Source organism: Cervus canadensis, chromosome 28, assembly GCF_019320065.1.
Source record: "Cervus canadensis isolate Bull #8, Minnesota chromosome 28, ASM1932006v1, whole genome shotgun sequence".
Lineage (NCBI taxonomy): Eukaryota > Metazoa > Chordata > Mammalia > Artiodactyla > Cervidae > Cervus > Cervus canadensis.
Genome location: NC_057413.1, coordinates 23,391,579 through 23,417,001, shown reverse-complemented (window position 1 = coordinate 23,417,001; position 25,423 = coordinate 23,391,579). Strand labels below are relative to the sequence as shown.

At 44.6% G+C, this 25,423-nt stretch overlaps 5 protein-coding genes across 5 annotated transcripts; 1 reads left to right on the top strand and 4 right to left on the bottom strand.

Annotated features, from left to right (window-relative positions):
- Positions 1 to 7,261: 7,261 nt before the first annotated feature.
- On the bottom strand, positions 7,262 to 7,774 carry LOC122429178 (histone H3.1). The gene has a single exon (XM_043449421.1). It carries the CDS (start codon positions 7,724 to 7,726, stop codon positions 7,316 to 7,318), a length of 411 nt encoding a protein of 136 aa, XP_043305356.1. The 5' UTR covers positions 7,727 to 7,774; the 3' UTR covers positions 7,262 to 7,315.
- A 794-nt stretch (positions 7,775 to 8,568) lies between these two features.
- Positions 8,569 to 9,096, bottom strand: LOC122429184 (histone H2A type 1-B). Its single transcript, XM_043449427.1, has one exon. The coding sequence runs from the start codon at positions 9,034 to 9,036 to the stop codon at positions 8,644 to 8,646; it is 393 nt and encodes a 130-aa protein (XP_043305362.1). The 5' UTR covers positions 9,037 to 9,096; the 3' UTR covers positions 8,569 to 8,643.
- A 6,092-nt stretch (positions 9,097 to 15,188) lies between these two features.
- Positions 15,189 to 15,637, bottom strand: LOC122429191 (histone H2B type 1-B). Its single transcript, XM_043449433.1, has one exon. The coding sequence runs from the start codon at positions 15,584 to 15,586 to the stop codon at positions 15,206 to 15,208; it is 381 nt and encodes a 126-aa protein (XP_043305368.1). The 5' UTR covers positions 15,587 to 15,637; the 3' UTR covers positions 15,189 to 15,205.
- On the top strand, positions 15,621 to 16,388 carry LOC122429185 (histone H2A type 1-like). Its single transcript, XM_043449428.1, has one exon. It carries the CDS (start codon positions 15,936 to 15,938, stop codon positions 16,326 to 16,328), a length of 393 nt encoding a protein of 130 aa, XP_043305363.1. The 5' UTR covers positions 15,621 to 15,935; the 3' UTR covers positions 16,329 to 16,388.
- A 5,130-nt stretch (positions 16,389 to 21,518) lies between these two features.
- On the bottom strand, positions 21,519 to 23,238 carry H1-2 (H1.2 linker histone, cluster member). Its single transcript, XM_043449416.1, has one exon. The coding sequence runs from the start codon at positions 23,181 to 23,183 to the stop codon at positions 22,542 to 22,544; it is 642 nt and encodes a 213-aa protein (XP_043305351.1). The 5' UTR covers positions 23,184 to 23,238; the 3' UTR covers positions 21,519 to 22,541.
- Positions 23,239 to 25,423: the final 2,185 nt, after the last annotated feature.

The following is a 25,423-nucleotide window of genomic DNA, read 5'->3' as shown; positions in this document are numbered from 1 at the left end:
CTCCTGTTGATCCTCAAGCTGCTTTAGCCGACTTAGGGATCATCTGCCTTAAATACTCAACAGGGAACCCTAAGGGAACAGGGGTGATGACTGCTCTGGCTACTTCCTGTTGGAACAGGGGCATAGACTCTCCTCAAGGTTCCCCGCTGGAATCCTCTATTGTTATATAGTGGTAAGTCCTCATCATCATTTGGAGCTTTATGGTTTCTAAGCGAGAAGAAATAAAATGGGTTATTGCACTGAGAATACAAGGACCTAGCAAGAGGGCTAAAAGGAGCATCAGAACTGGGACCCATTAAGGGGCATATCTAAGCCCAGAGTGAACTAAAGGTTGAGGACAGCAAGTTGGACTTCCTTTCCCTACCTGAGCCTGTAGGTCATCAATCAACTTAATGTTTCTTTTGAGGACTGATAGGCTTTCTTCCTTAGCTGAGGTATTTCCATAAAAGCCATAGGCCTCGCTGAGCATGAGGCACAATCCCCCTTGCTGTGCTGTAATTGTTGCTAGTCCCCAGCAGTTTTGTAGTACTACCTAAGCTAAGGAATCTAGGCTTTTTGTTGTTCTTCTGTTACTGCCACTGTAGACTTCCAAGATGCTTGTATTAGAATGGTTAGTTTGAGTACTGATCTTTCTAGCAGGGGCATTCCTGCAAACCAGAAAAATCCTTGAAATATAGTGTCCAACACCAGGTCTTTGCAAGATGGGGTTTTCATGAGCATGCCCTTCCCAGTCATTCCATTTTACCCTGGGCTGAGGGTTTGCAAGTGCTAATGCTTGCTCTAGAAAGGATCCTAGTGTTTCCAGAGACTGCCATTTCTTGTGAATTTTAGAACTGTAAACTTGGGATGGCAAATACCTTTCCATTGTCAAGGAAGGATTCCCCACAACCAGTTTCCGCAAAGAAAATTAAACCAGGTTCCTAGTAGCAAGACACTGGTAGTGGGTCCTTGGATCCAGGTCTCAGTATAGGTAATTCCAGGATTTTATGAATGGGTCCCAACTGTCATATGCACTATGACCCTTTGGTCTGTTGCTGGAGAAAAATTCATCTGCACAGAGTGGATTATATTTGGTCTCAGAGCTATTATGGGTATGGGATGGGCTTTGACACACTAGGTTTTGAAATATCAGTTGAATCAGTGAAGGGGGGCCCTAGACTAAGGTCCTGTTGGTAATAGTAAGGATCCTGTGTCTTGGTCAATAGCAATACATTCTCCTGATCCTGGTACAGAACTGTTAACAGGTACAAAAGTCTCATTGTACCATTTAGTTGCATTTTTGGCTAAGCCTCCCCGTGTAAAATTATGTCCCCTATAGTCAGGGGTATAATATACCTCACAATCTTCATCACCAAAGGGTTCCCATTGTAAATCTGTTTGGTCAAAGGATAAGGTGTTATTGTTATTGAGTTCAGAAAACCTATTTCTTCAACTTCTTCTGAGTATTTGTTTTGAAAACACAGAGATAAGTTCCCCTTTAGTACAGCCCCGTGGATGAAAAGCTCTCCTAGTCTCTCCTTGTTTCCAATGAGGGTGAGGCCCACCTCCTACCCCCGTCTTCTTGTTACACAAAATGGAGGGGAAATCCGCTTAGGGAAGGAGACAGATTAATGATGTCTTTCACAGAGGCTGCGTAGGCCAGGAGGGCAACTGTCGGCTCTTCATATTTTATGTCCTCTAGTAAAGAAGTCCGACATTAGGTGTAATTTGCTAAGACAGCCATCTGGGTCACCACTGGGGCCCAAGGGGAAAGAATTTTCCATCACTGAGGTGAGTTGCAAAAATTTATATTAGGATATACCACATATTTAGGGTCTATATGCAGTTGATGGTGATGAAGCATCTAATCAAAGAGAGGAAGAAAACTGCCAGTAAAAGCCTTTTACCCCAATGCCAATTGACTGGAGCTGTCGCTGTTAACCCTATAGCAAAAATGAAAGCTAAGGGTGCACAGCCAGAGAGGAGCAGAGGGCAACAGTGCCGGAGCATTGCAGTGAAAGAACTAATATAGGGGACAGCAACAGCATAATTATCTTTCCCAGTTGCTGACTCTTCCAGTCTTTGGGTGGATTAGCGGGACTCCAGAGCACAGTGCTTGTCCTTTCTCCTCCTGAGGGTGACCAGCACTGGGTTGTTTTGGTCGGGGGGTCACCTCCCAGCGGGGTCAGTCTTTCTTTGGCAGATGCGCTGCCTTCACCCTGGAGTGATGGAGCGGCCTGTCTAAATGGACCTGGACTCCTAGACGAGCCTCTCGAGGAATCGGGTACTGTTGCAGTTTTACAGGCTGGGTTCCCGATTTCAGATCAATCAGGATGGGGCATGATGTCTTGCCAGACCCAGAAGATTCTTTTTGGCCCAGACCAGTGGGTACTCAGTCTCTAATTCAGGAGGTATGGTCTGCTCTTTTGGAGGGGAAAAGCACATGTACCATTCCGCTTCCTTCTTTTCAGCGAGAGCCATAATCAAGGAGGGTCCCTCTGGTAACTTTAGCTGGGCTGACCCATCAGCAGAAACAGAAACTTGGGCTCCCATTTTTGCAAGGACATCCCTTCCTATCAAAGGAACTGGGCAGTCTGGCAGGTAGAGGAATTCATGGACTACCTCATGGCCCCCTGATCAGCATCTCTGAGGACCACAGAAGGGCCTGCGGGTCTGAGCTCCTATAGCCCTGATGATAGTGACCTCTCTTCCTGAGAAAGGGGCTATCTGCTGAGTGACCACCGAATGCTCCGCACCTGTGTCTACCATAAAGTCCACTGGATGGCCCCCTACTTTGACTCTGACCATGGACTCTCAGGGGCCCAATTGAAGAGAGCCTGGTTCCCTCTAATGGGGTTCTGTTTCTGCTAGGCTGATCAGATTAGTGCTGGGTGGCTCAGGTTGATATCAGCTCGCTGGGGCTGCCGGTTTGGTTCTCTTTTTAGGGTGGTCAGGACATTCATTCTTCCAGTGTTCTTTTTCTTTACAATAGGCCCATTGATCACAGCTTAGAGGGCTTCTCTTCTTCAGATCTGGGCCCCTTGCCCTATGAGGTGATCCTGCCGGGGGTGCAGGCTTTGACAGAGTAGCTGCCAGGAATGCAGCTTTCCATTCCATCCTCTTTTCTGCTTCACAACGGGCTGCTTGGTCGCGGTTGACAAAGACTTTATTGGCAATCTCCAGCAATTTTGTGGTGTTTTTGTCCATGAACCCTTCCAATCTTTGTAATTTTCTCCGGATGTCTGATTGGGCCTGTCCCATGAACATGGGATTTACCATCCGTTGGTTTTCTGGGGCCTCAGGATCGAAAGGAGTGAAGACCCGGAAGGCCTCACATAGTCTCTCATAGAAGTCTGCCGTAGAAGTCTGCCGGGCTTTCATCTGGCTTCTGTACTACCTCTGTGGCTTTAGCCATGTTGGTGGGCTTCTTAGCCCCTTTTACTTCCTGTAGGATGGCCAGTCGATACCTCTCCAGTCTATTTCTTCCTCCTTCAGTGGCCCAGCAGGGCTCGTCTTCCGGGAAGGTTTCTTCGTCCACTTGGCCCCCTGGAACATTGGCCTGAAACCATTTTCTTGCCTCTGTTATGATTCATTGGTGCTCCTCCATATTGAACAAGGTGAGGAGCAGCTGCCAGCAGTCTGCCCAAGTGGGGCAGTGGGTCTGAAAAATGGACTCTAGGAGACTGATCAGCACTTGAGGCTTTTCAGAGTATGAGGAGGTGAAAAACTTCCAGTTGTGAAGATCGGTCATGCAGAAAGGCTGGTAGTAGAAGACAGGTCCCCCCTCTTTGAGGGTTCCATCAGCAGCAAGGCGCTGGGGTCCCCAAGTCTCTCCTAAGTGCATTTGTAGCACCGGGGTAGCTGGTCCCAGAGCTGATTGGAGGTGACTCCTCATCAGTTCCGGGGTGCCTGGTCACGGGGGTATGACAACCTCAGGATCATCAGGAGGTGGTGAAACAGACGGTGGTGGGCTATCTGGCAAATGTGGACCTTCGGCCACTTGAGGGGGAGCTGTTGACACATAGGGTGGTTGCCGGGAGCCGTTATGGGGGGTCCCGCCCGTGACGAGGTCATGAAGAAAATACCAGGCAGGCAAGGCCGTCCGGGACCCCATCCGTGACGAGGTCACGAGGAAAACACCTGACAGGCAAGGCCGTCTAGGATAAGGGACCCTCCAGGTTGGCCTCGGCCTCTACACCACCCTGTATCCTCCCCCCTTTTTCTGCTGTTGTTCTTGCTTGCCCTGTTGCAGATTCTTGTGTTGCCTGCCTAGAGCTCTCCTGCTCCTCTTTCACTGAATGAGGACCAACTTAAAACCCTAATTAATAAATCTTCTAGACGCTGGTACCCTATGAAGGGGCCAGAGATGAAGGAAATGCTTCCATTCAAACATTTTGCTGGCATTCTGGCTTGTGTGATAAATATGTGCTCTCATTGCAAAAAATGCTCTTGATTGTTCTAAACATCCTAAGCACAGTACGCTAACAAAAGAAACTATTAAGCATAGGCCCCTTCATGGGGTGAGAAAAGCTCCACAAATATGATAGCCACAAATGTGCCTAATAGAAAATACTTTAGATAGAGATTAGTTGGCGACTTCTTGCAGGTGGTTAACTTTTAGACTAAGAGCCTGTTTTGTGCCATATCTGCTGTTTCTACAGTCCTTCGCATTTCTGTTCTGTAAAAATGTAATCCTATCTAGTTCCCATAGAGATGACGCTTATTAGAAAGAAAATAGATTAATTATAAGAAAAACAGAGTCGGCTACTGAAGTTGCTTAAGTCACACCAGGTGCAAGCCATTAAATGTTAGCAGGCCTGAAGGCCAAATGATAAGAAAGACTCTTGTGAACGAAAAAGTATGTGGGTGACATCCAGTTTCTGTTGAAGGTCAAGTTGCTGTAATGTTTTGAGATGCCCTGTGTGTAAGCAATATGCACTCCCCCCAAAGATGTTGTTAAGGGTATAAAAGAGCCGTTCAAAAATAAACTTCAGACTTAGCCCCGAGCTTTGTCTCTCTCTCTCTCTCATTCGCCGACGCCATTCATCCTGAGGGTTCCCCTGGATCCTGCTGGGGCAGGATCCGGTAGGGTGGTGGCACTATTGGTGGTGAGTCCTCAGCCTCTCCTTGGAGAATAGGTGGCTCTTTCTTCTGGTGTGGGGCATTTCTTTCTGGTTGGGCTACTAGGACGTTACACTTTCCCTTACTTGTAGCACAGAACCGAACCCATGGAGGCCTCAACTGAGCAATTTTCAACCAGTCATTGGTCAATACATGGGAACTGGTCTGGCTGGCCAGGGTCTCCAGTTATGACTCTATATACACTGCTCGGTCAGTGGGCACATCTAAAGTGCCCTCTGAGGGCCATCCGACCCCAAACGAGGGCCACTCTAGGGTGCACATAGTGCACAATTTTCCAGAACTCAATATTACACCATAATCTTCAGAGAATCCTTCCCTACTATTTTTAACCATACAGTCTAGTTTGAATTGGAACTACCCAATATGTGAGTTCCCACCCTGGAATGGTGTTCCACAACAAGCAAAAATGCTTTTGCTTTCGTCAATCTGGACACTCCCTTTATGGGGACGTTGGGTACCTCTTAGCTATAGCAGGTCAGTATATAAAGCCCTGTTCATCCTCCTCCCCTTGTCAGTATAATAAACCCCTCACAGGCCCGCACTGAGGGACAATGTCCTGTAGGACCTGACCCTACCCTGAGCCGTGTGAGGTCACCAAGAAACCACAGGTTAGGACCCACTCAGCCTCCACAGCTATTGCCGTGGAGAACGGTCACTCACACAGATAGACATACAACGCTAGCACACCAGACACCTGATACGGAGACTTCCCTATCCTGGGCAGCACTCCATGCTGCGGGAGGTGATCAGTCTCCCCTTCCTCTGTCAAGGTGGGCCTGAACTCAGCCCTGGGTCCCCGGGGACACTCACCCCATCAGACGTCTGGCCCTGGCAAAAGTTTCTGAATCCTCCCCTGGAGTCTGCTTGAACGCGGCAACGGCCTGCTGCTACCGGGCCCGACGAGGGTCAGAGTGCAGTGACATCACTGGTGGCGCGCCATCCTTCCCGTCGCGGGGGCCGGAGATAGCGGAGCTTCCGTCAGTTCTCGACAACGGTGGCACAAGGGGCCAGCGCGGCTGTCGGTTTCCCGGCCAATGTACCAAAATGCTACAGCAGTGTTACAGCAGATATTTGGCTTACAGGAAGACAAGCAACACGCACTCGGGGGATCAGAAAGTGAAAGTCGCTCAGTCGTGACGGACTCTTTGCGACCCCACGGACTATACAGTCCATGGAATTCTCTAGGCCAGAATACTGGAGTAGCCTTTCCCTTCTCTAGGGTATCTTCCCAGTCCAGGAATTGAACCCAGGTCTCCCGCATTGCAGGCGGATTCTTTACCAGCTGAGCCACAAGGGAAGCCCAAGAAAAATGAAAGTCGCCCAGTCGTGTCCGATTATTTGCGACCCCATGGACTGTGTAGGACCAGGGCCAGAATTCTCCAGGCCAGAATATTGGAATAGGTCGTCGTTCCCTTTCCAGGGGAATCTTTCCAACCCAGGTCTACCCGCATTGCACGTGGATTCTTCACCAGCTGAACCACCAGGGAAGCCCAAGAATATGAGTGGGTAGCCTACACCTGCTCCAGGGGACCTTCCGGACCCAGGAATCGAACCGGAGTCTCCTGCATTCCAGGTGGATTCTTTACCAACTGACCTATCAGGGAAGCCCCAGCGTATTAGAAAAAACTGTTTATTTCACAGCAGTGAGGACCTAGCGGAATCATCTCCAAAGACAGAGCACCCAACTCAGGACTTGCCAGTTTTCTATACAAGCTGTGGCAGGAGCGGGAGGGGGAGTGGTAGGGAGGTGTTGCGGCGCAGAGCTTTCATGCGGATGAGGGGAGCTAAGCAAAGAGAACATGTCCTCTATCCTTTTCCCAGTCGGGACTGCAGTTTAAATTTTTCAGGGCCATCTCTGGCAACTGGTTGACGCAACAAACAAGCCGGGTTACAGAAGCCAACGTACTAAGCCGAGCATTACATGGATTATGCTAATTCCAAATTACAAGAAACTAGACCTGGAGAACTAACTGGAAGGCGAATACGGTTAGATCCTCATCTCACACAACTCCAAGGCTTACTTGGCTGCGGGAGGAAGGGAGAGGACGACGGTGGGGTGGAGTTCCGCTCTGCTACAGCTTTCTGGGAGTAGGGTTTAATCCTTATCTCTTGTGGTACAACTCTGATTTGATGTTGTGGGTGGCTCTGAAAAGAGCCTTTGGGTTGAAGGTTGGCACTCAAATAAAAAACATGTTTACGCCCTCTCCCCGCGGATGCGGCGGGCAAGCTGGATGTCCTTGGGCATGATAGTGACGCGCTTGGCGTGGATGGCACACAGGTTGGTGTCCTCGAAGAGCCCCACCAGGTAGGCCTCGCACGCCTCCTGCAGCGCCATCACGGCCGAGCTCTGGAAGCGCAGATCGGTCTTGAAGTCCTGCGCGATCTCACGCACGAGCCGTTGGAACGGCAGCTTGCGGATCAGCAGCTCTGTAGACTTCTGGTAGCGGCGAATCTCACGCAGAGCCACCGTACCGGGGCGGTAGCGGTGCGGCTTCTTCACGCCACCAGTGGCCGGCGCGCTCTTGCGGGCCGCCTTAGTGGCCAGCTGCTTGCGCGGCGCCTTGCCGCCGGTGGACTTGCGAGCAGTCTGCTTAGTACGAGCCATGTGAAAGGACGAAATGATACTGCTACTCCAAACGCCAGCGACAAGCAGGCAGCCGCCCTCCTTTTATACAGCCAGGCGAACAACTATTGGACTCAAGAACATTCAAAAATACCCGCGCCCTGCTCTGATTGGTCCATTTCTCTGCCTGTCTGCCCGGAAGAATCCAGAGCTGCTTTTCCGGTTGGTGAATAAACCTGCCTTTTTACCATAGCAACTCCAATAGCCTGACTTCATTTTATTTACCCTTTCACTTCTAAAATATACAGCAAAGTAATTACAAAGCAACACTGACACTGCCGACTGATTTTTTAAAGTACAATCACCAAAAGATTATTATGGAAGTGCTTAGAAAGAGTAGGTAGGCTACATCTAAAATGACAGATTTTCTCGGGTGTAACACGAACATTGTGCACAATCAAGATGCTTTTGAAGTACCAATGATCTGTAAGTTACTCTCAACTGTTTCAGCATAACATACTTTTATAAAATGGAATCTAGATGCAGAGGGTTTGGGTGTTTCATCACATCAACAAAAAATGTTTAAGGTTAAGAGTTCAGAACCTTTCGCTAATAAACTCTCTCTCCAAGTGAGGAAAACATGTCACACGTCACCGCTGGAATTAAGGAAATACTGTTTGACTAGAAACTGATTCAACTGAGTTTAACCGGCCAATTTAAACTCGTGTGATTTTTGTTAAAACTTCCTCGCAAACATTTTGATTGAAATTTTTCTCGGATAGTGAGGAAAACACTCTCTATTTGGGATTTCTGGCGTAATATTACAACCTTCACATGGGCATAATTGAAAAGTATAACAGCTCTGTATGTGGAGAAAGTGGGTGGCTCTGAAAAGAGCCTTTGTATATATTGACTTTTCCTGGGTAACAAAGTAAAAGTGCCCTGGGAACGTGGACACTTCACTTGCCCTTGGCCTTGTGGTGGCTCTCAGTTTTTTTGGGCAGCAGCACCGCCTGGATGTTGGGCAGCACACCACCCTGAGCGATGGTCACACGACCGAGCAGCTTGTTGAGCTCTTCATCGTTGCGAATGGCCAGCTGCAAGTGGCGCGGGATGATACGGGTCTTCTTGTTATCGCGCGCCGCGTTACCCGCCAGCTCCAGGATCTCGGCCGTGAGGTACTCCAGTACCGCAGCTAGGTATACTGGGGCCCCGGCCCCAACGCGCTCGGAGTAGTTGCCCTTCCGGAGCAGGCGGTGCACGCGGCCCACTGGAAACTGGAGCCCAGCACGCGAAGACCGGGTTTTGGCTTTAGCTCGAGCCTTGCCACCCTGTTTACCACGGCCTGACATATCTGTTAAATGACGATGCAAAGTACTTCACGACAAAAAGCAAACAGAAAATAAGTAGAACGAAAAAGCGAGAGAAGTATTTATACTAACTGGAGGTAGGCTTGTGCTATTCTCCCATTGGCTATCATTAAGGAACCAATGGGAGAGCAGAATCTGCATTCTTCATTTGCATACAAAACTTCTGTCTAGTGACAAAAACTTTCTGAAAAAAGTACTAATAAAAGTATACTACGGAGACGTTAGTTGTTCACTCTTCCCATTGGTTACTATTCTGAACCTATGGAGAATCGGAACCTGTGTCCTTCATTTGCATACACGGCTTTCTCATCCAGTCTGATGGACTTTTAATGCTAGTAATAATGGAGTTATTTGGTTTTGTCAAAAGGTTGTTCTTAAAAGAAGCAGGAATGGCTATTTTCATTGTTCTGAATTTTTAGCTATTGGGGTTGTGACTCATAATTTTTAGAAAGGAATAAATGCAGAATAATTTCGTAAAGATAATACTTAAGAGATAAGTATTAGTATGCTCAGTGTTTCTTTCTCTTTTCTAACTCTTTAATAGGGAAAACGAAGAAGAGGAAATAATAGTTTTTTGTCTTGGCCCAAGACTTAAACTATCTGAACAGTAAAAAGTTCTATTTCATTCAACTTACCTATGAGGCCTTCCAGGATCACCTGGGAGGCATGTAGAGACCTGTCCTCATTTTAGAGAACGGGAAACTGAGAGACGCAGTTTGTTTGCCTTGGCTAAATAACACTGAGTTTAATGGGACCAAGGATTCCAAACTCGTGGCTGGAAAACTCATCATTCCCCAGTGCCACTCCCAACCTTCCCACCTTCCCTTTTTTCTCACTTGGCTCCCACAGGAAGGACACTAATTACTTCAGAAAACCCCATAATCCTGCATATCGTACTGGACTTCTTGCTGTTAAGAGTACTAAAAACTGCCGCACGTAAGTCTCCGGACTCCTAAGAAATGAGAGAACAAACAACTCCCATAGCATATAAATAACTCAAAATGAGATTACAGTATATACTGGAAGACTACTATATTAATATTAGTACAGGGTCTTTGGTCTTAAGCTTTCATGTCGAGGAACCTAAAATTGAGAAGTTGCCAAGTGAAATCTTGCCATTTTTTTCTTATAATGGTCATTGAAATAGAAATAGATGGAGCCCAGATGGATGTGGACTCTCATTTCAGGAATTTTTGAGGACTCGAGCCTGTAAGTCTGCTAACTCCTAAGCAAGATGGTAAAAGGAACAGGAACCTGGTTAGGAAAAAATTGCTCCTAAACCAATTCAGTCAGAGAACTATGTTTTGATCCAGGCAACCAAGAAGAGTTTCTTTTTTACCTTCTCTCAAGTCTTCTGACTCCTATGACTTTTTCTCAGCAATGTTCACTTCTTTTTTATTTTTTATTATCTTCACCATGGACAGCAGCAATACACATCAGTAACACTGGCCGAGTGTCTGAAATGTTTCAAAACCCATAAGGGAGTTGTAAAAAGATAGATGCTACCTCAAAGACTTCATACTATTTTGAAAAGTATAGGGGAGAGGAGGCAGGAGGTTGTATACCTGAAGTTTAAATAGTAGAGCATAGTCTGCATCTAAAACTGAAGGTTTTAAACAATAAATATTATAAGAGCCCAGGGAGAAGAAAAATCACTGTGAATCAGAAGGATCAAGAGAATTTAAGAGAGATGTACATTCAGCATTTATTCACATATATTTGCTGAGCAGTGTTCAGTATCTGTGTTCTAGATGATGACATCATGTGCCCTTGTGGTCCTTGGGGAAGAAAAAAGTTTCCTCTACCCTTCTAGGTTCTTCAAGCTGATCTAAGAATTAAACTGGTATGAGACTGATTAACAGGGAAAAGTCCAATTTAGTTTCATTTGGGGGTTGGATAAAATAAAAATTAGACCCAAGGACAAGTTACACAGTTGAGGCTTGCTATGCCATGTCAGATTAGGGGTTAGGGGCTTGGGACTTCAAAAGGCAGGAAGGCAATTCACAGTAAAATGAAAAAGGACAAATGTTTTGTAAACAAATGTTTGCTGGACCAAACAGAAAGAGTGAGACCCAGAAAAGAATTTTAATTAACAATCGGCCATGTCTACAGTCCTAGTTCAAATTATACTGTAGTTACCTAGGGTGATAACTACCTTCCTCAAACGGGTCTGCTTACAGCTATAGACAGCATCCTTTTAGTGATTCTGAAAACAAGCCACAAAAGCAAAGGTTAAAGTCACAGTTCCAACATGGTGGAAGACTTTGCCTCTTCCCTGTCACACATTAATGAGTAAAGTTGGTAGCTCATCAGAATTAACTGGGGAGATGTATTAACTGGGGAGATGTATTAATTTTACTTTTGGCTTCTCATCATTCCTCTACTATAGTTTTGAAGGCTAGCCTGAAGTCCAGTCATGTAACTTATTTTTTTTGCTTGTTAAAGATCAGCCATGTATTTATTTGTACAGATGTCAAAAGGGCCTACCTTTGAGATTAGGAGGCCCAGATTTTGGTTTGGGCTTCATTTAAGGGTATCGGTTCAGTTCAGTTGCTCAGTCGTGTCCAACTCTCTGCGACCCCATGGACTGCAGCACGCCAGGCCTCCCTGACCATCACTAACACCCAGAGTTTACACAAACTCATATCCATTGAGTTGGTGATGCCATACAACCATCTCATCCTCTCTCATCCCCTTCTCCTGCCCTCAATCTTTACCAGCATCAGGGTCTTTTCAAACGAGTCAGCTCTTCGCATCAGCTGGCCAACGTATTGGAGTTTCAGCTTCAACATCAGTCCTTCCAGTGAACACCCAGGACCAATCTCCTTTAGGATGGACTGGTTGGATCTCCTTGCAGTCCAAGGGACTCTCAAGAGTCTTTTCCAACACCACAGTTATAAAGCATCAATTCTTCTGCTTTCAGCTTTCTTTATAGTCCAAATCTCACATCCATACATGACTACTGAAAAAACCATAGCCTTGACTAGACAGACCTTTGTTGACAAAGTGGTGTCTCTGCTTTTCAATATGCTGTCTAGGTTGGTCACAACTTTCCTTCCAAGGAGTAAGCGTCTTTTAATTTCATGGCTGCAATCACCATCTACAGTGATTTTGGAGCCCCCCAAAATAAAGTCTGCCACTGTTTCCATTGTTTCCCCATCTATTTGCATGAAGTGATGGGACCAGATGCCATGATCTTAGTTTTCTGAATGTTGAGTTTTAAGCCAACTTTTTCACTCTCCTCTTTTACATTCATCAAGATGCTCTTTAGTTCTTCACTTTCTGCCATAAGGGTGATGCCATCTGCATATCTGAGGTTATTGATATTTCTCCCAGCAATCTTGATTCCAGCTTGTGCTTCATCCAGCCCAGCGCTTCTCATGATATACTCTGCATATAAGTTAAATAAGCATGGGGACAATATACAGTCTTGAGATACTCCTTTTCCTATTTGGAACCAGTCTGTTGTTCCATGTCCAGTTCTGTTGTTTCCTGACCTGCATACAGGTTTCTCAGGAGGCAGGTCAGGTGGTCCGGTATTCCCATCTCTTTCAGAGTTTTCCAGTTTATTGTGATCCAGACAGTCAAAGGCTTTGGCATAGTCAATAAAGCAGAAGTAGATGTTTTTCTGGAATTCTCTTGCTTTTTTGATGATCCAGCGGATGTTGGCAATTTCACCTCTGGTTCTCTGTCTTTCCTGAATACAGCTTGAACATCTAGAAGTTCACCATTCAGTATTGCTGAAGCTTGGCTTGGAGAATGTTGAGCATTACTTTGCTAGCGTGTGAGATGAGTGCAATTGTGCGATAGTTTGAGCATTCTTTAGCATTGCCTTTCTTTGGGATTGGAGTAAAAACCGACCTTTTCCAGTCCTGTGGCCGCTGTTGAATTTTCCAAATTTACTGGCATATTGTGTGCAGCACTTTCACAGTATCATCTTTTAGGATTTGAAATAGCTCATCTGAAATTCCATCACCTCCACTAACTTTGTTCGTAGTGATGCTTCCTAAAGCCCACTTGACTTCCACATTCCAGGATGTCTGGCTCTAGGTGAGTGATCACACCATCATGATTATCTGGGTCGTGAATACCTTTTTTGTACAGTTCTTCTGTGTATTCTTGCCACCTCTTCTTAATATCTTCTGCTTCTGTTAGGTCCATACCATTTCTGTCCTTTATTGAGCCCATCTTTGCATGAAATGTTCCCTTAGTATCTCTAATTATCTTTAAGAGCTCTCTAGTCTTTCCCATTCTATTATTTTCCTCTATTTCTTTGCACTGATCACTGAGGAAGGCTTTCTTATCTCTCCTTGCGATTCTTTGAAACTCTGCATTCAAATGGGTATATTTTTCCTTTTCTCCTTTGCTTTTTGCTTCTCTTCTTTTCACGGCTATTTGTAAGCCCTCCTCAGACAGCCATTTTGCTTTTTTGCATTTCTTTTTCTTGGGGATGGTCTTGTTCCCTGTCTCCTGTACAATGTAATGAGCCTCCATCCATAGCTCATCAAGCACTCTATCAGATCTAGTCCCTTAACTATTTCTCACTTCCACTGCATAATCATAAAGGATTTGATTTAGGTCATACCTGAACGGTCTAGTGGTTTTCCCTACTTTCTTCAATTTAAGTCTGAATTTGGCACTAAGGAGTTCATGATCTGAGCCACAGTCACCTCCCAGTCTTGTTTTTGCTGACTGTATATAGTTCTGTAAAATATCAATTATTAGGAAGAAAGGAGGGAAAAAGGAGCAGGAAGATAGAAGCAAGTGAGCAGGCAAATGTTAAGAAGTTCTACACCAGGAGATAATTTTGAAGAGGCTGAGTTTATATTGCCACCAAGATCTCATCCCTCCAGAGAGCAATTCTTAAACTGCAGCTTGAGTTCAATCTTTTTTTCTTTTGTCCCCAGAGATCAGGCGAGGGTGTTACAACTAAAAACCAAGAATTGTAACTTCTAAGCTTCTGTTTCACAACTGTTTTGTGTATGCTGAGACAGGAAAGTCTTCTCATATAGCAGTCACCGAATTTGTGTGGGATCTGGGAAAAGCTCATTTAAAGTTTAAAAGTGATCTTTTTGAGAAATTCTACTTCATGTTTTTAATCTGCTTATCCAAACACACTGATGTATGTCACCTAAATATGGTGCTCATAAACCAAAGGAAAAGACTTTCCCCCACCTTTTTATTATGCAGTCAACCGCTGACTTCTCATTGCTCTTCCCCTCATCCAGCCCCCCTGACTCCTCTTCCACACCCAAGGCCCTTCCTATCAGGATTATTTTTGGAGTAGGTTTTCTTTTAAAAATTTTCCCAAGAAAAATTAGCACACCTTCCTTTCCACCTGGGGCCCTCCTAGTTTGCAAATGAGGTGGCACCAGATGGGCGGTGGTGGGGGGGCAGGAAATTCAAACCATTTCCCCCTACTTGAGTTGGGAGTGCCACACTTTCAATCCCTTCTAGTGCCATCCCAGGAAGGTAAATTACCCAGGAAACTGGAACCCAGATATCAGGAATGCAAGAAAAATGGAAACGGCTTTACACTGACTGTTTCCATCACTAAATAATTATAATGAGAAATTAGAAAATCTCATTTCACTCATGTGCAATTTTGAGGTGCAAGGTTGAGTTAACACCCAATAAGTGTCTGCGGCTTACTAAAGAAGCGACAGGTGATTTTGCTTAGTTTCCCCAATACCAGGGTGAGTTCAAGCTCAGGGAGAAAACCCCACTGACTGACCTTCCCCGCAACCTACCCTGAAAAGGCAACCTGCCTTAACGATGCCCTGAGGATCGGCACTCTGAAATCCCCGAACCACTTCCTTACCCCGGAGGAAAATTCTAATCATCATCAAAAATCTTAAAAGGCTTCGCGGAAAGAGTGAGCATTTCCAAGCATCTGGATGTTTAGTCCATGGGAAACGGGAGAATGTTGTCTTTTGAGGAATGTCTCTTTAATGCCAAGAGACCCTTCAAGTAACTAGCGGTTCTAGTTCCAAAATTGCTTCAACTATTAACCTCACTAGAGTAGGTGCTTAAATCTAGTCAGTAGGACAGAATTGCATTTACCCCGCAAAAAAACGGCAGTTACAGTCCTTCTTCGATAAAGTGTGTGGCTCTGAAAAGAGCCTTTGGATTAAGTGCCTATTGCAGGCACTCATTTGGAGCTGGTATATTTGGTAACGGCCTTCGTACCCTCAGAGACAGCATGCTTGGCCAGCTCCCCGGGTAGCAACAGGCGCACGGCCGTCTGGATCTCCCTGGATGTGATGGTCGAGCGCTTGTTGTAATGCGCCAGGCGTGACGCCTCGCCCGCGATGCGCTCAAAAATGTCATTCACGAAGGAATTCATGATACCCATGGCCTTAGACGAAATGCCAGTATCTGGATGGACCTGCTTCAGAACCTTGTACACATAAATAGAATAGCTCTCTTTACGACTGCGCTTGCGTTTTTTGCCATCTTTCTTCTGCGCCTTAGTGATGGCTTTCTTAGAACCTTTCTTAGGAGCCGGAGCAGATTTAGATGGCTCAGGCATTCTTTTTGTCTTAGAAATGTTAAACGGCAGCCTCCACAATTGAGATAAGTAGGCTGAGTTCAAAGACCATTTATTTATAGTGCTCCAAAGCAAATGAGGAATGGAGACGTCTCACTTTTGATTGGGTAAGACCAGTAGAATTTCACTAAGGTCTGGAGGGAGTGGTTTATGCAAATAAGGGATACACATTTTCTCTTTCTATTGGATAGAGAAGCATCGTACTTTTGACCAATAGGAAACCTAGCTCCCGCGTCCCTCTACCGTCTATTAAAAAAAGTTTTTTTCCACGCCTTGGTCATTCAGCGTTTACTCTTGTGCTCAGACGTTTTGTAGGGTTTTGCAAGTAACTATGTCTGGACGTGGTAAACAAGGAGGCAAAACTCGAGCTAAAGCCAAAACTCGGTCTTCTCGGGCTGGCTTACAGTTTCCAGTCGGGCGAGTGCACCGCTTGCTCCGTAAGGGCAACTATGCCGAGCGGGTTGGAGCCGGCGCTCCGGTGTACTTGGCAGCGGTGCTGGAGTACCTGACGGCCGAGATTCTGGAGCTGGCGGGCAACGCGGCCCGGGACAACAAGAAGACCCGCATCATCCCGCGTCACCTGCAGTTAGCCATTCGCAATGACGAGGAACTCAACAAACTGCTGGGCAAAGTCACCATCGCTCAGGGCGGCGTCCTGCCCAACATCCAGGCGGTGTTGCTGCCAAAGAAGACCGAGAGTCACCACAAGCCGAAGGGGAAGTAAAGCCTAGACAAAAGAAGAAACAGCTGCCTAAAGGCTCTTCTCAGAGCCATCCATATTTTCATTAAAAAAGCTGGTAGCCACGTTATGCTGTGTGTGGTTAACTGTTTGCAAAAGGACAAGTGACATTGAAACAAAGAGTCCGGAAAAGTTCCACAAGCATTGTTTTAGGGTATAGCTGGTGAAACCTCTGTAATCCACAAGGGCCTTTATAAAGAGAAAGGAAACTAGAGCAGTACTTAACCTTGAGGATAACAAAAACCAAAGAAATTACTCTTGCCAAGATTAGTTTTCTCTTGCCTTTGCTTTCAAGATTTTTAAATTTTTTCCCGATTGGAGTTTATCAGCATCCAGTGTATATATGTCATCAATTCCACCTTTGCATGCATGTGATTTTTTAAATCATCCACCCAGGGACCCTGGCATGTAGTTTTACAGAATATAAACTCGGAATTAGGGGAGATCTGATAACCAAAGTTAGAAAGTGGTAGTCCTGGTAGGTAGAGATTTAAAGCTAACCCAAAGTGGGGGAGAAAGGACAATTGTACTCAATTTAGGATTGGACCAGAAATACGGACAACCTTGAGAACGTGTCAAGAATTAAGAATATTAGGTTCCACTCGTATACTGAATCAAAAGTTAACATGGTGTCTAAATGGTTCGTTATGTACGTTAAAGTTTGCAATAAGATGAAACAATTTAGGAAAATTCCTTCGCATAGCCTAGATTTAAAAAAAAAAAAAAGACATAGAAAATACGTGCGTAAGTAATTCATCCAATCAGATTCTCTCGTAATTAACCGGTCTCTTCCGGTCACATTTTAGCCAATGGTTTTATCGCGCGGTACTTTTGAAAAATTTCGAGACCAATCAGAATGCTTCCAACTATATTTAAAGGCAACTAGCTTCGCTTGTAGCAGACGTTTGGCTTGTGATCACTCGTGATGGCTCGTACTAAGCAGACTGCTCGCAAGTCCACCGGCGGCAAGGCGCCGCGCAAACAGCTGGCCACTAAGGCGGCCCGCAAGAGCGCGCCGGCCACTGGTGGCGTGAAGAAGCCGCACCGCTACCGGCCCGGCACCGTGGCTCTGCGCGAGATCCGCCGCTACCAGAAGTCCACCGAGCTGCTGATCCGCAAGCTGCCTTTCCAGCGGCTGGTGCGCGAGATCGCGCAGGACTTCAAGACCGACCTGCGCTTCCAGAGCTCGGCCGTGATGGCGCTGCAGGAGGCGTGCGAGGCCTACCTGGTGGGGCTCTTCGAGGACACCAACCTGTGTGCCATCCACGCCAAGCGCGTCACCATCATGCCTAAGGATATCCAGCTTGCCCGCCGCATCCGCGGGGAGAGGGCATAAAGTTGTCTTATTCTCTGTGCTTACAAAAGGCTCTTTTTAGAGCCACCCACAATTTCACCTAAAGTAACTGTAACACTCAGGAATTAGAAACTACGAAAAGGCAGAAACCTTAGAGGTTAAGGTTAATAAAGTTGTCTAGAGAAATGTCACTGCTAACTAAGTTTTAAGGTCTCATTTAAATATTCATTTAAAATATTGACGTGTATATAGGTATAATGTACCCAATGGAATAGGCCGATTGCTGAGGCCTACAGGTGATACAACGTGGTGACTATAAGTACAGAGTTACAAAGCAGATGGGAAAACTTTAAAGAACTGTAGCTGGTACAAAACTCAGGAAAATGCCACATATTAAATTGAATACAAAACTATAATGCTTTGTACTTTTGACTGCATACTCTGGTTCCATTTTTAAAGGAAAATGTTCAATATTTTCTGTAGAGTATATTGTCAACAGTGGGAAGAGAATTCAGTATTCGCTTAAGATGATTGATCACAATTTGTTTTATCCTCTTGATAACTTAGAAGAATTTCAGCTTCAAAGCACTACAAGTAATGTCAAGTAATGCTTTAAGGCTCGTTTTCAAACTTGGAAAATCCTCTGTCAAATTTTCATATGTGAGTTTTCAAATTTGGAAGAATTTTTCAAAGACTAGCTTCTACTTTATACATTTCACATCTCAGTTCTCCACTATGGACTCACTCCCATTATTGGGCACACGGATAAATGACATTTAGTCCAATTTCTTACCAATAATTTAGGTGAGTTTGTCAGTGGCTCAGATGGTAAAGAATCTACCTATAATGCAGGAGACCTGGGTTCTATCCCTGGGTCAGGAAGATCCCCTGGAGCAGGGCATGGCAATCTACTCCAGTATTCTTTCCTAGCGAATCTCCAAGGACAAAGGAACCTGGGGGACTAAAGTCCATAGGGTAGCAAACAGTCAGACACGACTGAGTGACTAACAATTTCACTATTCACTTTTTGTCGGTGATAAGTAGTATGCCCTGAAGACATTCTTAGACTGGCTAACATCAAGTGAACTATATATGAACAAATCTACACATCACTTTATATATTTCATTAACCCCAAACAAAACTTAGATTCAGTAAATGTTCTTAAGTCCTAAATATTCTCATCAATATCCCAACATAATCAGACAAAGGTGAATTGTAACATAAGAGAACATAAGAGTGGAAATAAAGGTTTTAACCAGCCTTAATTAAAACATGCCAACATTTAAAAGAATTTCTTTAAATGAGAGCAAGTGAACAGACTATACTCCCAGGGGCCCCTTCCAGGGCCTTGGAAATACAGAGTCTGACACTTGAGTTTCATATCTTCAGGGTAAATCTGCCTCTCAGCACTGGCTATGCTTTTCCAAATTACATATGGCCTTCCCCGCCCTCCTACTATTCAGTTCTAGCGTACCTCAGCAGAGTACCCTGTTGAGAATCACTGGTCTTGGATGAGACTCAGTAATCTGGGATAGAGCACTGCTTTGCATGATTCTTTGGATGATGGTACCATTGTCAAAGAAATGTACCAGGAGGAGAAACTTCATTGAGGGTATTGAAAGTCAACTCTGAGCAATGGGAACACTTTCAGTCCAGGTAAGTTCGCTGGGACAACTTTATAGGTGTTACTGATCCACTCTGTACTGAATATCACCACCTTTAGAGAGGTCCCTTTGCAAGGGAGAAAATAAAACCATGGATTCCTTGGAAGAATCAGTCTAATAACTAACACTGATAGTTTTCCATGGATCAAGTACTGCATAATCTAATTGACCTAAATTATTGTATATAACACTTGCTACAACACTGAAAGGCAAGTTCTCTCACTGTATCTATTTAATAGAGGAGGAAGTTGTCCTTGCCAGGAAGTCTCACGCCAAACCCAAACTAAATATTTTTGATTGATAAGATTATGCAAAAATGGATGATCAGACCTAGTTTCCTCCTCAACAGAAACTCCTGGAGATTGGGCTGCCTCAGGATGAACAGGGAGGGCCTGCAGTGGCCCGGCTTTTGCTAAAATCTGTTATCAGATTCCTGTGGTCAGAAGCCTGGTATGAGATGCGGTGGGCAGGATGACCAGAAGAAACATCAGGTCCTAGGAATAACCGAGTGTACTTTATGATCTTTAGTCTTAGACTTCAGGACAAGGTCAGCATAATTATTTCCTTGGAAATGTCTAAATTCTACTCCAGAGTAAATATTCTCTTGTGTCTTCCTTTCAGTATTTACTATAGAGCTATATTGTTCAAAACAGTAACCATTAGCCATTTGGGGCTATTAAGCACATGAAAACTGTGACTAGTCTAAATTGAGATGAGCTGAAGTGTAAAACACATGCCACATTTCAAAGAATTAGTATGAAAAATAGAATTAAAAAATCTCCTAATATTTTAACCTTATTGTTGAAATAATATTTTTATTTTAGTGGGTTAAATATTATTGAAATGAATTTACTTGTTTTACTTTTTTAAAATGTGGCTACTAGAAAAATTTTCAAGACATATGTAGCTCTTACCATATTTCTGAGGAACAGCACTCTTCATGGAGGGTTATTATACTGGTTTACTGATCAGAAAGTAAATAGTTATGTCCTTAATGTGACCAAGCCTCAGTAATAATGGCACCTACCTCAAAGCCCTGTGGCAAGAATGTGTTTGAAAATAAATGAAGAGTGCTCAGCAACAATGCTTGGCATCTTGTAAATTAGTGCTCAAGACATGCCAGATATTGAGACTTCTCTGGCAGTCTTGTGGTTAAAACTCTGTACTCTCTACAGGGTGGCATGGGTTTGATTCCTGGTTAGGGAACTAAGATTCCACTTGCCTTATGGCATGTCCAAAGGAGAAAAAAAAAAAAAAAAGCTACCTCAAAACATTATTGCTGTTACCACTGTGCCCTAAATCCCTGTTCCCTTCTGAAATTCTTTAATGATGTAATCATATCTAGTACTGGACCTGTTTCTCTTTGGCATGGATTTGGAACACAAAGTTACCTTTTATATCTCCCCCAAGTATAGAAAATATGATACCTAGAGCATTGCCCAGAGGAAGTAATATTTACTTTTTCAGCCATGAAAGCACTGAGTATGTATAGAAAAAAATAGAATAATGCTTTACAAGGAACCTTTATGTTACATTTTTAGCATACATGAAGATTTCATGAATTTTCAATTATCAGTCAGCAGTTTATGCAGTATTCATTGCCATTTCTGGCTAATCAGTCATTTTGACCAATTTAAGTATATTAATGCTGTTCTCAATATTCTATAATAAGTGAATATTGAAAATATTAATAATGTTAAAGTTTAGGTTTTATAAGCCAAATTGTGACAAGAGACTTTGTTAAACTAGCTAATTTTTAGATTCAAATGAATGGGTTTTTAGACCCGTCAGTCAACTATGGAAACCACTGTGAATGAAGGGAACATAATTTAAGAACTTGGATAAAACGGAGAACTGTTGAAAGTTACCTAAAGACTAGGTAAAATGAGATTTTCAGTGACTTAGCTCTCTGTGAATGAACTTCCCTTCCAGCCTTATTAGAGAATATATTTGTTTTTGATGAATATGTTTTATTTTAAAGTAAAGAACATCTTTCACTTATGCAAATATAGTTGCAGGAAACGTTCAGTGTTAGCATCAACTGTATATAAACCCAAATTTATACCACAAAATGGCATTCACAAGAGCTTTAAAGAAAAACAAGAGAAGCAACTTTTGCAGTTCTGCAGAAGCCCCTGCCCCGGTAAACGGTCTTTTGAGAAATTCTCTACCCGGGAGAAAGGCCCTGAAAATGAAAGAACCCACATACAACGCTGTTAATGAAAACAAAAGTCCTTTATTAAAAACGCCACCCCGTCCCATATAAACACGTTTCAAAACTTTACCAATATACATTTTTTACTGCTTAGCGTAGAAACATTTGGATTGCACAAAAAGGCGTTTAAAGCATCTACGATTTTCAGATGTTGAAGTTCCCGAAAAGGAGGATCCTTGACTGACCGGCCAGGACAAAATGGCCGACTAAAAGTTGTTTTTGATGCTGTCAATCATCACACATTTGCTTATAATGTTAAAAAGTGCAAGAAACAGAAAGAAAGATCCCTGGTCCCGCTTTGCTTCTGATGGAAGAATCACTGCCACCGCTGTAGCATTTTTCAAATGTTCCATACTGCCAGAGTACGTCAATACCCACCCTTTTGCCTGGGTGGAATACCAACGCCCCCACGACAGCAAGTTGACTTTGGAAAACATGGAAAATGTCCGAAATACGACACCTTTCTCTATCAAGCAAATAGGGCTAACCCAACAGAAAAACAAAACATTAGAGACCGCGGGTGGAGGACACTCACCATCCAATTAAAAACAGGGTGAAAAATCACAGGCTGGAGAAGTGAGCCAACCGGCGAGCAAGGCGGGACTTTTGAAAAGAGTTTTTAGTCCAATCGTAATATCCCATAAGACTAAGAAACTGGCTGAGTTCAGCGGTGGTTGTTTTTGCTCTTCACAGGAGTGGGGCGGGGCCGGCGGAAATCCCAAGTACGCAAGCCTGCGGAAAGCGCTTTCAACTGCTGACCAGGAGATTGACAGAAGACACTGCAGGCCAAGTGGCAACCGACAGGAATGGGTTCAAACTCTGCAACCTCACAGCAACCGCTCCCCTGTTTTTACTGCTATTCGAGTAGTGCCACCCATCTGTTAACTCCCGCGCAAACCTACCCTTAAAAGTCTAGAGGCTAAGCACACATAGTCCAAAAAAAAAGTATACAGCTCTTCTTTTTGAGATCAGTGGTGGCTCTGAAAAGAGCCGTTTTGGGTTTTAGAAGCAGACGGTTAACAACCTACTTCTTCTTGGGTGCAGCCTTCTTGGGCTTGGCAACCTTGGGCTTAGCAGCCTTCGGCTTAACCGCCTTCGCTGCGCTCTTGGCGGCTTTCTTGGGCTTGGCGGCCTTCGCTTTCTTGGGGCTCTTGGCCACTTTCTTGGTCACAGCAGCTGCGGCCGGCTTCTTTGCTTTTTTCGGGGTCTTCTTAGCGGTTTTCTTTGGAGTGGCCGCGCCCGTAGCTTTCTTGGGTTTCTTAGCCGCCCCGGCAGTCTTCTTGGGCTTGGCCGCGCCCGCCTTCTTCGCCTTGGGTTTGGCCTCCCCGGTGGCCGCTTTCTTGTTGAGCTTGAAAGAGCCGGAAGCCCCGGTGCCCTTGGTCTGTACCAGGGTGCCCTTGCTCACCAGGCTCTTGAGACCCAGCTTGATGCGGCTGTTGTTCTTCTCCACATCGTAGCCGGCGGCAGCCAGTGCCTTCTTGAGCGCAGCCAGAGACACGCCGCTGCGCTCTTTGGAAGCAGCGACAGCCTTGGTGATGAGCTCGGACACCGGGGGCCCGGAGGCCTTCCGGCGCGCCCCAGCCGGCTTTTTGGCAGTCTTCTTCTTGACTGGGGCCTTCTCCGCAGGAGGTGCGGCAGCGGGAGCAGCAGGAGCAGTCTCCGACATGGTGAAGATCTAAGACTCGGGTACTAGTGGCAAAACGCCGATGAAGCTGCGCTTGGGCCGGGCCGCCGTATATATAGAGCGCAGGCGCGCGCTGATTGGTGCTCCGGTCGCCCGCCTGGCTGGCAGGCTCTGAGCCGCCGCGATGCGCCCAAGTTGTGTTTGTTCTACTTCACAAAAGGGGGAAAATATTAAAATACCCTACACCAAATCACCCGAATTTGGTCAGGAAAGGATCCGAGAAGCCTCAGGCTTCGTGCTCTCCATTTATTTTGTTCACAATCACAAACACTACGCGTCCAGGCGTCCCCAACTCCCCCAACTCCTAGGGAAGTCCTGGGCAGTCGGAGACCACTTTCTGTTTTTCTTCTAAATTACCTGTTCGCTCCTTTGCCCCTCAAAGTTCTTTTTCTCAGGGGTGGTTGGGCACATGCTTCTCTTCTTTTGGGACCAAAAACGAAATGGTTTCCACCTAAATTTTCACCATAATTCTGTTTCTTCGCAAGGGAAGTAACACAGGTCTTCTGTGAATTCTGCGTACAGACCCACAGGAACTGTGGACTGGGACCAGGATTCTGGGGCCAGTCCAAAGCAGTTAGAGCGGGATGGGAGGGGGTTCGTAAGCCTTGGGGGGTCCTGAGTGATGGAGGGTTAGAGACTTAAATCTTTGATTTGAAGACATTGAAACTCTATCAAATCCCTCTTTTCATAGATGGGGGCGGGGCACTCTTTTCACTTCTCCAAAGGCGAGAAATTGGGCTGTTTTTTAAAAGCACTCAGGTTCCCTTCTGGGTTGTGCAAGGCGGGGGGTCTGACCCTCAAGAATAGGGATAATCAGGGAAGAAAGAAGACCCTCTTAAGGCTACAAATAACCCTCAATAGACTTAACAGTGAGGGACATTTAGATGATCAGTTTTCAAAGAAAGCAAGCATTTATTTATTTTTGTATACTGTAATAAAGAAATGAATTTCAGCACATGAAAATTCTAGATTACTTACAGTAACAATATCTAAACACATGTCATGGCACAGGACACTTTCTAACTGGGAACTCAAAGATATAGATGGAAATAAAGCAACTGACAAGACACTTTTGACTTTTAAGATAAACTAGAGATTTTAAATAGAGATCGTGAAATGACAAAAGTTTAAACAGAAATAGAGGAAAAGTATTAGAACAAATAAATTATTATGTCACTTTTTGCTGATAAGCTCACCTTTTATCCCCTCTAAAACTGACTGTATGTATACTATTCTGAAGTTCACTATACTGCTACATCTAGATGGAAGTATGTACTAAAGACATCAGTCTTAGATGTGATAATCGAAAAATGTGATAAATTAAGTTCAGTGATGAATGAAACATAAGGCATATTCTTTTAGACTAAGGATAACCCCATGATTTCACTGAATAACATTCTTTCAACATTTGGAAACTATGTCTACTACTGGTCATGTCCTCTGGGTATTAGCAATCTAATAAGATTAGTGATGGGTGAATTAGCAACCATAGAAAATCACTTTAGACCTGCCATCCATCAGTGTGACTTTGGGGATAGGAATTGTAAGAAATCATTGAAAGTGTATGAACAACTAAAGCACCTTCATCGTACAAATATATTTTGGCAAAAAAATAAAACAAGAACATGCAATTTGTTCTGATTCCATGTGCAGTGAGCGGCCTCTTCATCTGAAACTCAGCTAAGGGTGCATAACCAGCAGGAAAAGAGCTATGTAGAGTCTTGATTACTAGGTCACTGAACCTCCTGTCAGTAGAAATTGGTGTCCCTTTTTGCAAATCGGGCTTCCCTGGTGACTCAGCTGGTAAAGAATCCACCTTCAATGCTGGAAACCTGAGTCTGATCCCTGGGCTGGGAAATTCCCCTGGAGAAGGAAATGTCTACCCACTCCAGTATTCTGGCCTAGAGAATTCCATGGACTGTATAGTCCACGGGATCGCCAAGAGTTGGCCAGGACTGAACCACTTTCACTTCGCTTTTGCAAATCAGCAACCTGTAAATTTGATTATTGTGATTCAGTTTTCTGATATGACTACTCAGGTTTAATCAATCAAATCACATCTCTGTATGGAAATCTAAAGTCCAGAACCAGACACCAGCCACTCAAATTCTCGATCCTAACTTCCTGGCCACATAGTCCAGGTCAGAAGGCAGAAAAACACATAGCTTTTCTCTAGATCCCTGTAACTAGTACTGAGAAAAGTAAAAAACAAAGATATTTCT

Coding starts and splice junctions, on each gene's coding strand:
- LOC122429184 (XM_043449427.1), bottom strand. CDS start 9,036: ATGTCAGGCCGTGGTAAACAGGGTGGCAAGGCTCGAGCTAAAGCCAAA.
- LOC122429185 (XM_043449428.1), top strand. CDS start 15,936: ATGTCTGGACGTGGTAAACAAGGAGGCAAAACTCGAGCTAAAGCCAAA.
- LOC122429191 (XM_043449433.1), bottom strand. CDS start 15,586: ATGCCTGAGCCATCTAAATCTGCTCCGGCTCCTAAGAAAGGTTCTAAG.
- LOC122429178 (XM_043449421.1), bottom strand. CDS start 7,726: ATGGCTCGTACTAAGCAGACTGCTCGCAAGTCCACCGGCGGCAAGGCG.
- H1-2 (XM_043449416.1), bottom strand. CDS start 23,183: ATGTCGGAGACTGCTCCTGCTGCTCCCGCTGCCGCACCTCCTGCGGAG.